The 11,666-nt window shown below is 47.7% G+C and overlaps 4 protein-coding genes across 4 annotated transcripts; 3 read left to right on the top strand and 1 right to left on the bottom strand.

Annotated features, from left to right (window-relative positions):
• Positions 1-325: 325 nt before the first annotated feature.
• Positions 326-1,707, top strand: BDCG_01254 (N,N-dimethylglycine oxidase; the record flags this gene model as incomplete). The annotated part of the gene is made up of 1 exon (XM_045416759.1): positions 326-1,707. Exon 1 carries the CDS (start codon positions 367-369, stop codon positions 1,705-1,707), a length of 1,341 nt encoding a protein of 446 aa, XP_045272413.1. The 5' UTR covers positions 326-366.
• Positions 1,708-2,191: 484 nt separating this feature from the next.
• BDCG_01253 (uncharacterized protein) lies at positions 2,192-4,304 on the top strand (the record flags this gene model as incomplete). Its single annotated transcript, XM_045416758.1, has 2 exons — positions 2,192-3,151; positions 3,227-4,304. The coding sequence occupies 2 exons, from the start codon at positions 2,192-2,194 to the stop codon at positions 4,280-4,282; spliced, it is 2,016 nt and encodes a 671-aa protein (XP_045272412.1). The 3' UTR covers positions 4,283-4,304.
• Positions 4,305-5,240: 936 nt separating this feature from the next.
• BDCG_01252 (uncharacterized protein) lies at positions 5,241-7,470 on the top strand. Its single transcript, XM_045416757.1, has 2 exons — positions 5,241-6,408; positions 6,542-7,470. The coding sequence occupies exons 1-2, from the start codon at positions 5,329-5,331 to the stop codon at positions 6,842-6,844; spliced, it is 1,383 nt and encodes a 460-aa protein (XP_045272411.1). The 5' UTR covers positions 5,241-5,328; the 3' UTR covers positions 6,845-7,470.
• BDCG_01251 (uncharacterized protein) lies at positions 6,956-10,992 on the bottom strand (the record flags this gene model as incomplete). The annotated part of the gene is made up of 4 exons (XM_045416756.1): positions 6,956-8,583; positions 8,648-9,228; positions 9,613-10,702; positions 10,939-10,992. 2 exons carry the CDS (start codon positions 10,990-10,992, stop codon positions 10,316-10,318), a joined length of 441 nt encoding a protein of 146 aa, XP_045272410.1. The 3' UTR covers positions 6,956-8,583; positions 8,648-9,228; positions 9,613-10,315.
• Between the last annotated feature and the right edge of the window lie 674 nt (positions 10,993-11,666).

The following is an 11,666-nucleotide window of genomic DNA, read 5'->3' as shown; positions in this document are numbered from 1 at the left end:
GCAAACGCGATAAATGGCGTGTGATACCGAGGGCAACCGAGCGGAGGTGGTTTGAGCGATCTCCTATGTAGGGCGTCAAAAGCCTCGTGTTCAATGGATCTCTTCTCCCTCTAGCTTTCATTTACTGAGCACAAGGTGAGACGTCGAATTCTCCATGGCTGTTTGTTGACATTCCGCTCATATAAAAGTTGGTAGGCACCCACCCCCACACTCGCTCTGAGTGTACGTAGATACTTCCCGCTGTGGTCTCTCTCATCTATTCTTCATCGTGCATAATTCTCTCTGCAGGGACTACATACCATCCGCTACGTTATTGAAGATTCTTCATTTCCTCCCAATACCGAATCCTCAATTGAATCTTAAGCCATGCCTGCAACTCCGTTTTCCACCATCCAAAAGAACACCACAGAAAACTCCATCTTCATCGTAGGCGGGGGCATTGTCGGTTCATCTCTAGCATACTATCTCAGCAAATCTGCCACTGCCCAAAATGGGATTCCCAAGATCGTGGTTTTGGAGAAATCTCTCGGGTCCCTGTTAGGCTCAACCAACTACGCCCCAGGATTTGTGGGACAGTACAACGACTCTGCCATAGAAACCAAGTTGGCAATGGACAGTGTGCGGGAATACCTTACCGTCCCCAATGGGTTTGATGTCGTAGGGGGTATGGAGTTGGCAGCTACGGAACCTGGTGTGGGACGGTTAAAGCGACGGTGTGCCGATGCGTTAGCAGCGGGTTTACCATCTGAGATGATTACCGTGGAGAAAGCAGCAGCGCTGGCGCCTGATTTCGTCAAGACGGATACCACCAAGGCTGCGTTACATTTTGCCTCTGATGGGACTGCAAACCCGAAGATTATTACGGCATACTTTCGCCAAAAGGCCGCGGAAAACGGCGCTTTCTTTGTCCAAGCTGGTGTGACAGGTTTGGAAGTGGGAGATCATGGAGCGATCAAAACGATCTCAACATCTGAAGGACCCTTAAATGTCTGCTCTACGAGCCGCATCGTTCTCGCGACGGGAATATGGACGCGCTTTTTACTAAATGACGCCTCATCCGCGTCATCGTCTGGCAACCCTATAACTAAATCGCCCATTCCCATCACCCCCGTCGCGCATCCATACACTTTCACCCCTACCCGGGCACCCAGACAAGGCCCTCCTTATCCATTCGTCCGCTGGCCTGAACGAACGGTTTACGCGCGCGATCACGGCACAAACGACGGGATGGGCACTTACGACCACCCACCAATTCAAATCACCGACCCTTTCAACTCCGCGTTGGGCAGCTGGCCTAAAACGTTCGAAATTGCGCTTGCGGAGGGGGCCAGAACATGTCTGAAAAACGGCGAGCTGTTCCAGACGACGGATGGATGCACTGACGAGGAGATCGCTACGGAAAAGAAGAGGCCGTTCAATGGTATATTCTCGGTCACGCCGGACAATCTACCCTTGGCGGGGAAGGTGGGGGATGTGCAGAACCTGTGGCTCTGCGCTGCTGTGTGGGTATCTCATGCAGCTGGTGTTGCGTCGATTCTTGCGCGGGAAATTCTCCGGCGGTACGATGAGAGTGGTGAGGTTAGTGGCGATGATGAGGTTGTGCTCAAGGCTCTTGATCCGAATAGGTTTTTGGGTCGGGAGATGGAAGAATTGACGAGGATGGCATTGGGGAGATATAATGATATTTATAATAGTCAGCCATTGTGAGGAGATATGTCAATTGATTTCCTTCTTGCGGTATTTATGCAGTATTTTAGAGAGAGGAATATATATCTTTACCTTACTGAGTACAAAGAAATCGTGGCGTGATTGGTGCGGGGAAGGACGATGGTCGATGCTCGGACACATTGTTATTACGTCATCCCTTGTCCGACGTTGGGTTTCACTTTGTTAGCTAGTTAGTTACCTTGAATCAACCCAGGGATCAACCTCTAGAAATAACGAATTTTTTTTGAGATTTAGTACGTTTGATTATTTGACTTGGACATAGTTAATTCTATATTTATCAATCCTCTCCTCTATAGTACTCGCGCCCTCTCCATCCTTCAACTACCAGTTTTTTGTTAACTCCGTGGTTTAGTGGGGGTGGCCAAACTGACGCGTACATTTTATCTGTCCTAGGTTCCTGCATCGTACGGAGTACTGATGCGCGTATAGAAAGAACCTCTCACATCCCAGAGTTACCGCCATCATGGCAACTGATGAACGCGATGACCCTCTCGTCAAGGCTCTCCCTCCCGAAACAGACTACCTGACCTATCTCACAATTCTAGAATACCAATTGACGCCCGAACGCCTGCCGATCCTACACAATCTGCTCCAGGATGAGAAGCTGACGATAAATATAGGCTGGGACTTGGTCCAGTTGCTTCTTCCTATGATTCCGGCATCTCAGGAATGTCTACAAGATGTGGCTAGGCTGGGGAATCCGCGAGAGGTTATTTTGCGGGTTTCGAATTCATTGATGAAGTTGGAGCCCGTCGAAGAAGATGAGGAAGAAGCGAAGGACGAAATGGACGAAAAGAGAATCAGCGAAACCATTGGGGAGGTTAATCTGGAGGAGAAACCCAGTGTGAACGACAATGAAGCTGTAGACGATAAGTCAGTAGCTACACCCAAAGTCCCAGTGCACATCCTGCAATTCAACTGCCTTCTTTCCATGCTCTCGGTCCTCCACTCCCGCATCCAAACAAAGTACCCCAGCCGTTTCGTTGCAACCTCCCTCCAAGCCGTGCTGGAAGCATACACTGCTTTCCCAACGGTGGAAACAACAGCGGCAGTGCTAGAATTCTTCAGAGACATAGCTGGCAAGAAGCGTCCTCGTCTACCGCCTCGGATTACAAGTGAATCATTGTTGCCGCAGACCACACAAGAGTCTGCGCCGGATCCTGAGGCTGAATCGCATCCTGGGACTGCAGCATCCGGGGAAGGTGTTATGGTAAAGAGACTTATGCAGTTTGGGCTTGTTGAGCTTTTGAAAACATATCTCTTGCATTGTATTAATGAGGCGCCTGCAGGCATGCAGTGGGCACTTCGATTACAGGAGAAATTGGATACGAAGAATCGGATGCACTCATCGTTAAGCTTAATTGAGGAGTTCGGAAGGGATGGACGATTGAAAGAGCGGGATATGACTGTTGGGAAGATTATCGTATGTTTTGTCCCACTCCCATTAGTTATATTCTTTGTTCGTTTCGCGGATTCATTTCTAATTTCTTGTGTCCAGGCACTATCGCGAGATTTTGACCTAGAAACAAAGGAACTGCTGGATATCATTTCGAAGCCTGGTGACCAGCAACCACTTCCTCTAGACTTTGAAGAGACTCCGAAACACCCGAACGATGTCCCCATTCAAAGACATGGCTGTCTACTGCTGCTGGCAGCTCGGTCTGCCGCCGATAAACTTCTCTCTTCCGGCCAGCCAGTAAAACCCATTCCTGTCTTCCCTGATCTTGCCGCCATATTTTTGAATTTCCTTGGAGAAAGCAAATCTCCATATTCAACCATGATGGAAGAACCCGAAGCCCTCGTCGATTCGCTCTTATCCCTAGCCGTGATTGCCAGTTGTAACCCAGTTTCAGCCCCTCAAAATGAAACTGAATTTAGCCAACTCATCATCCAGCTCACGGCCTGTGCCCGTGCACCTGGTTTCCGTAGTTTTAGCCGGATGGCCCGTGTTCCATCAACAATATTCCACAGCAATCCCGACCCAACTGCACGATTTAATCTCATCAGCAAAATCCTCGAGAACGAAGATTTGCAGTATGCCCGAGAACCAGCAATAGGATGGCTAAAGGATGAACTCCTTCCAGCAGCCGCGCTAAATGCACCACCAGACCAGAAAGAAAACATCTTCACGGACCCCAACCATTTCGCCATCCTCTTCCAGCACATCTACAAACCCATCCCGGCCGACTGGCTGGCCCTCGGGACCGCCAAAACCGAAGACCTCATTAACACCTGGATGACATTTACTCAACATCTGCTCCCCTACTACCTCTCCATCCTAAACCTCTACTATTTCCTCACCCAGTCCCCAGCCCTCTTCGAGCGGTTACAAATACAAAAACTCCACCCTGCTTTCGAATCCAACTTCCTCGTTCCACTCATGACCTTCGCGCAGCATATATCGACAGACGCGGAGATCAAGGCACGGGTCGAGATGGAGGTTGGTGATGAGGCAGAACAGATGGGCCACGGAGCGGCTGAGTTGGTGTTACATATTATTGGGGAGATTGAGGAGGGTTCGGCAGGGCTGTTGGGTGGCCAGGGTGAAGGGTGAAAAGGGGAGTTGCGTTTGCTTTCAAAGATGCCAAGTAAGGGTGGAGTGGATGTATGCTTTTTGAAGATTCTGGTAAGAGCCGTTTTGGCCCGTTATTGATCTCTCCCAGAAGGGATCTGTTTTTCATGAATAAGTGTGCGTTGCGAGTACAGTTTTCATTTTGGTTCAGATATGAGATATGCGACAGGAGCTGGCTAACTGGAAACGAATGCGGTATGATATGATATTTTTGTGTCGAATTTATATTTTAGTTTTCTGTTCTAGCTATGTGTTAGTTATTTCCCCGTTAGGTAGAGAGAGTTTGTTATATTATTAGTTCGGTTTCGACAGATCGGTCATGTCTTCAGCTCGGCTTTTTCTATGGTTCCTCCGCGTCGTATTATTTAAACCCGGAGCCGAGCCGAGTAACTAGTTACGCTGGTGACCCCGACTTTCCGTTCCTCAGTCATCGCAGTCAACGCATCATACTCGGCATGCTCCGTGCTAGGTAGTTATCCAATACATTGTTGCGGGGTGATTTCCCTTTCGGGTTTCCCAGATGTTCAACTGCGAACCCAAATCTTGCACTGTTCAAACCTTGTATGTGACTGCCAATAAGACACAGCTCTTCGGCGGTTTGGTGACTCAAACATCCTTGGCAGGCTCGTAAAGCAGCCTTACCGAGAATCCATCCCCAGTTACGGCATTGCATGACATGACGGCATAGTTAGAGTGTGGCAGTGAAAGTCGGTTCATTTTTCTCAAGAAACAAATTTCATGATAATCAACCACCATAGGGCATAGTGGTCATTCTGCTGTGTTTTGCTGTCGGACAACTATCGCCATTTGGATATATAATTTAGACCCTCAATCTCATCCCAGCGCAATCACTTTGTTCCTCGAGCTCCCCACACCACACCACAGCGGCGCAACTTCAGTGTGCTGCAGTCGGTCGTCAATTCCTCAACTCAACCCATCACATTGATGCGATAACACCCCATTTCTTCCTCCCTCCCAGCGAAACCTTTACCCATCTCCCCCCCCCCCCTCCAAAGCATATCAAAACCATGAAATCCAGTCGATCTCACAAAATCTCTACAGCAAAACACAGCTCTCTCACCTCCGTTACCGTACTCCCCACAAACAGCGCCACATATCACCCTGTCATCAGCCACTCCCACCTCTACGGCATCACCTTAGACAGCCTAAGCCCCGCAACAGCAATCCGACACACATTCATCAGACACTCGACTGTAAAATCTAATAAATCAACCACAGATCCAGGTAGTAGCAATATTAACGAAGGCAGCAGCCGTGGGGGCAGCGGCGGGAATGGCATGAGCACCATCTCGCAGAGCCATGTATCCCACTGCACCATCTCGGGCAGCAACATCGACTGCTGCAGCATGCGGAGGACCACCACGTCGAACGCAGAGTACGTTTCGGGTTCGCAAGTGCGCGGCTCAACAATACTAGGCACAGGGCGCATTTCTCAGAGCAAGCTGAAAAACGCGCAATTCCTGTGCACGTCGGACGATAACAGCAATAACAACAACGACAACGGCAACCATAATATTAATAATATTAATATTAATAATAATAATAATAGCACCATACCAAATCCCGTTACTAATACTACCAAAACCGAAGTCAACAAAGGCGACATCCGCGACTCCATCGTCGGCCCATTACCGTGCACGATTAGCCGGAGCAGACTCAACAACGTAAAAATCTCCCAGAGTACGGTTAAGGATGCGTGTTTGAATGATTGCGATATCGACGGATGCCGGATTGCGAAGGCGAAGTTTTCCGGGCTGTGGTTGAGGAATGGGATTTGGGAGGATGGGGAGCTGGTTGGGAAGGTGAATGAGGGGGAGGAGGTGATTGTCAAGGCGAGGAATTTTGCGGAGATTGAGGCGCGGGAGCGGGAGCAGGAGCGGGAGAGGGTTAGAGGGATCAAGGGGTTAGGGATAGGGGTGGGGATAGGGGTGGGGATAGGGGTAATGACGGGGCCAGCCAGAGGTATTGAGGATCCTGTTTCTGCTTCCGTTGCTGCTGGTCGTTGTGCTCAGGGAGATAACGCGCTGCCCGAGATAATATCGGGTGAAGCTAGTGACAGTAGACGTCGTCTCCAAGACGACGATATGGTAAGTGAGGAAATCGGTAGTTCCCTTATCTCGCGAGCCCAATGCATATTCTATCCTACACCCCCTACATTTTACTCCTTTCACTGCCAAATTAGTTAGTTACTAAACCGACTACTTACTCCAAAAAACTAAGCTTGCCAACCCACCCCAAATACCACCGCCCCATTTCGACTCTCTTCTTCCTACAGCGGCAGCAGCAGCAGCAGCAGACGATGAGCAACGTAGCCCAGATCAACAAACGTCACCACCCCTTTCAAAGGATCAACCATATATCAGCACCGAAACTTACCCCAGCTCGCCGTCCACAGAGCGCTACTCAAGTGCCGCCGAAAGCTTACTCGACCCCGATGAGGACGGCGAGTTTACGCTACAAGATCTTCCCGATATTAGACGTTTAGGCATTGACGATGAGAAGCCTCCACCATATACACCATAAGACGCCCTGCGATTGAGGTTAATTCTGTTTTTTGATACATTTTGGATTAAACACTTCCTATACCACCATGTACAAACTTTTACCGTTATTATTATTATCATTACTGTCATTCTCCTCTCTGCGTCTTTGTATTGCGTTTATGACCCCCAAAATACCCTTGTACTATACAATGAGCAAGGGAACAAAGAAATGTGAAAAGGAAGGAAGAAAGCAAGAGAAAAAAGATAATGAAGCTTCCCCGCCCAATTTAATGTAATATTGCATCTACTAACTCAATTAATTCCACTCATTGCTTACTAAAAATACAAAAATTCAATGAGTAAAGGAGTTAAACAACACCCGCCAGTGGGGTAGGTAGTAGATGGTTGTTTATGTATCACATGTACATGTCATTTGAAGTCATTTGTGCACAGCACAGCACAGCACAGTACATAAAACATGGAGCCTTGAATTCCACACTGGCCCATCCACATACCCAGCTTATCCCCTATGTAAGAAGGCAAAATAATAACAACAATCCGAAGATAATAGGGGGACAAACGAAAAAGAGCGTCGTGATATGGCACAATGAGGGTAAGAAACTTGGCAAGGAACATCATGTCATAAAAACTGGGATTGGGTATGGGTAAACAACAATGCGAAACGAGAATGTTGAAGAGAAACGGGGAGACAATCATCGATAAGTGTACTTGCATTTATGAGCGAGGACGGCCGGGTTGGATAGGAGAGAGAGGCGAAAAAAATCACGTCTCATTTCTTTTTCTCTTCTCTTTTAAACATTCCCCCCCTCCCCTCTCCCCCCCCCAAACAACAACAACAACTCATACATGCATTACCATGATGCCACCCTATTCCTCTTTCCTTTCTGGTCCCTCTCCTCATGTTTCCGAATGTTCAGCCAGACTGCATAACCAAAGCCGAGGAGCGTGGGCCTTGGGAAAAGTAACAGTGATTCGGGACAAACAAGGAATGCAAGTAGGCCCAGGAAGCAGTACATATCCAATGTAAGTACGAATACAACATTCCCGTCGGGGTTGACAAAAAAATTGAAGGAGAATAACAATAACAACAGAAAAGGATGGGTGGTGGTTACGATCACTTTCGCATCACGAATATGAAAAGGAAAATAACAAGAGAAGGAAAATGGGGGGGAACAACATTTCACAGAGCCTGTAAGCCAAGATCAGACAGGATAGAGGATACATGCTCGCGTAAACAACCCCGCAAGGGTCGCAAAGGGGGATACAAAGGGCTTTGCGTTTCTCAAAGGGGTCGTCGAAGATCGTTCGGAAGTAGAGTTGCGTCGGTGGTAGTCTTTTCTGAGTTTTAGAATGTGATAGCCGGCGGGTTACGTTGGACTCGATAGTTTCTGCGTATCTTTAATCTGAAGGTGAGGTAACGAGAAAGAGTTCCAGTCGGAAGGAAATAGCGAATAACCTCCTTGGTAGTTCTCATTCCCCTAGCCGCCTTTCAATTCTGAGTGTGAACTTGGATTCTTCATCGATAACTTCGCACAGGCAATCCCAACCATGCAAGTAACAGGCATAACTCAAAAAGAACAGCTGAAGGAACCCTGCATCCACGGCGCGAGGAAAAAGAATTGGTCGTTTTCTATATCAATGTAACTGAGGCCGAAGCACTCTGCAAAATGTTTCCCCCGTGGCAGATGCCACATATTGTGATGTAGAATATCTACATCACAATGCACTGGCCGCCGCTGTTGCGGACGAAGACCGGGCCTAGAAGGGTAGGTTCGGTTAGGTAATGTTATGGAAGCAGGGTAGACATGGAAGCAATTCTTACCGGTCTCTGGGACCTTTGGGGAGGAGATGTTGGCAGTATTGGGAGACATTTTGTTTGAAGGTAGTTTGTTTGGAAGTGCGAGGGAAGGATAATCCTCTTGCGAAATTTGGTAGTTGAAATATTGGGACGCTGTTTGGAACTCTGGTAACTGATGTTTGAAGAAAGAGAAACAGAAGGCAGAGGAAAAAGAGAAATAAGGCAGGTTTATATATTCATTCCGGAGCTTGTAGATTGAAGATAGGGCAACAGTGAAGGCAGCGATTGCAAGGGGGATACCCAGTACAATTCGGGGATCTGTTCAAAGGAAAGTAGAATACTGAAACTGTAAATACTCCGGTGGATTGGTTATATTGTTTGTTGTAATACCTTCAGTCACTTGCACGTGGCTTTAGTCATGGCATTATGCGTCGTAGGAGAATAGCTACCACGACAGCACGCAACTAGACGCCTTGAACCCCGTATGGCGGAACACTATGCAATAATTTGATACATTCCCCAGAGTGGAAAGCCGCCAGTGGAGTGGGAATGACGGGGGACCCATGGGGGGAATTAGACTGTATGCCCGAGAAGTTGTGGTGTTCCTGCGTAAGTTCTTAGTATTGTTTGTCTTAGTATTGTTCTTTATCAAAGCGGAAAAAGAGAGTGGAGACTGAAAGGGGGGTAGGAATGAACTTTAAAGAAACTGAAAGTGAATCTATGGAGCAGGAAGAAGTATAAGCGATAAAGAATGTATCATATTGAAAAGTTGTAGACTGTTTGCGGAATTTAGTGGTGCGTCGAGGCCAGCTTCAAAGGCGTTCGACACAGGGGTTTGACATGCTCGCCCAAGAAAGCTCATAAACATGCGCAGAGAAAACTGAAAGTTGTGATATCCCCACTGGAACTACATTAATGACAAAGCTCTAGCCAGGCAATTTTGAAAAAGTAAACAGAATATGGTGAAACGTGGCATGTACTCTACCCACTGGATCCTGGCTTTACTGGAGATGCTTTTGCCGGTAGATAACAGGTCATATACAGACCAGTTTATTTAGAAGGTATTGCACCCAAACCGAAGATTGCATCCTCATGTAATCACACGGTCGACGCTTTCGCAGAGTACGGCGTGTGCGGGTTGGCTTCGGGTTAGAAATGCAGGATGCTCGCGGTTTCATAGCCTTTTCAAAGCGCAGAGAGCCGACGTCCATATAACGTGCCAGCCAGATGCTGAAACATGTCGATCGAAGCAAAAAGCAGAGCTAAGCCCATCACGACCACATGCGCCACCTCGCATGGGCTGTTAGCTCCTCTCACTCACCTTAACACGAGGGTTCTGTGACAGCCCGTTATCCATCTGGTCCGGGCGCAAAACCGTGGATCATACCATGTGATACATGCACAGACGACGGATGCAGCATAGAACTTAACAGCAAAAAAAATCAAGGAAAAAGAGAAAACAGGCATAGGGAGAAAACCTCCCCATCAAAAAACACCCCCCGTGGCCGCAACAAACCAGGAGCTGTTTATGCAGGAATCCCAGCTGGGGCCTTCCAGACATATTCCCGTATGTAGGAAGTGGCAGCGCCGCAGATCAAGACACATTGATTGCGTGTTGTGCGGGCCCAGTAGCTTCCAGCATTTGGTATCATTCCTTCTTCAGGTTTCTACATCCGGGGGAGTGAAGGGTGGTCAACCGTATACACGATGCTTGGTCCCGGGCATCTCAACCCAGTCGTATCCAACTCCTCGATTTGTATTTCCCGATCCCTCCCATAAACCGCTGAGTCTCTCCACAAACACTATCCCGGCTCTTAGGGTCCACTGAGCACGGATCGTAATGCTAGGTGATGCGGGGGGAATAACATTTTCATTGTTCATCGCTCTCGATAAATTCCGGTTGTTGTTCGGCCCCAACATCTGCGCAAATCTCCACCTGCTCCAAGAAACGGGTATCGATTGCCTGTCTGCTAGATTCCCACGTTCGAAGAGGTGTTTGTTGTGCTTGGAATGTTTAATGTTTAACTGTGTCGTTGAAATTGAATTTCCCGGCCTTTGGTTCATTTGCAAGCGACTAATCTAGAAATGTCTTAGTCAGAGCCCCACGCTAAACTAAATGCAACCACAGCCGCCAAGTTTCAGCCAACCAGCAAATCACAGAGCTCGTTTTAGAGTAACATACACAAGCTTAGTATTGTTCTTTTACTGAACAATATAAACCTACTACTTAATACATTTAGTATCATTTTTGACCCAACATTCCCTTAAATTGTACGTACGTTCGGAATGGGACCTCGGGCTCCACTTTGACATACCCCGGTGAATCTGGACTTTCCCCAGTTACAGGCCACACAAGGTACATATGACATTATTGAAAGCGGTTAGGCTAGCTAAGCTATCCATAGGATGCCAATCTTGATGAACCCGGCATTTTTGCATGTGGTTAAATAACACTGGATCTACGTTTGTGGGGAGATCTCTGCGGAGGAATATGGGAACTGGATAGGGTGTGAGAGCCTTATAATATGTACTGTACTCTGTATGTAGATGGGCATGGATAGCTCTGAAGGCCCCATCTGGCCTTAGCTTGCTTCAGCTAAATGTGGAGGCAAAGGCTATGTAGCACTGCTTCGGGTTGCTCTAGAGAAGACGAGGTAATTCTTTCAATTTGCATTTCCTATCATCAATAACTTAGAAGTAGTAGGATAAGACCAAGGTGAAAAGTTTGACTATCGTAGCAAAATTTTGGAAAAAAGGACATCGTACATCAGGCGGCTCTGACATCCGGGGCGAATTAGCCCGTATCTAAACCAGCGATAATGGGAAAGCCCGTACGTTGTGACCCGAAAACTTGGCCAACGCTGACGCGCGCCGGGCTGGTGGAAGGTGCTATCAGTAGTAGTCGTGTTAGAGGATAGGGATTTGAGCAGATATTTCATGAATACATCACATCAAAAATGGAGAGCCAATTAAAACGAACTTGCAGAAAAAAAAAAAGAAAAAAACCCCTAGCCAATCACACATCAACTTGAAACGAAGGGGG

Source organism: Blastomyces dermatitidis (assembly GCF_000003525.1).
Source record: "Blastomyces dermatitidis ER-3 genomic scaffold supercont1.1, whole genome shotgun sequence".
NCBI lineage: Eukaryota > Fungi > Ascomycota > Eurotiomycetes > Onygenales > Ajellomycetaceae > Blastomyces > Blastomyces dermatitidis.
This window is presented reverse-complemented; position numbering and strand designations above follow the sequence as displayed.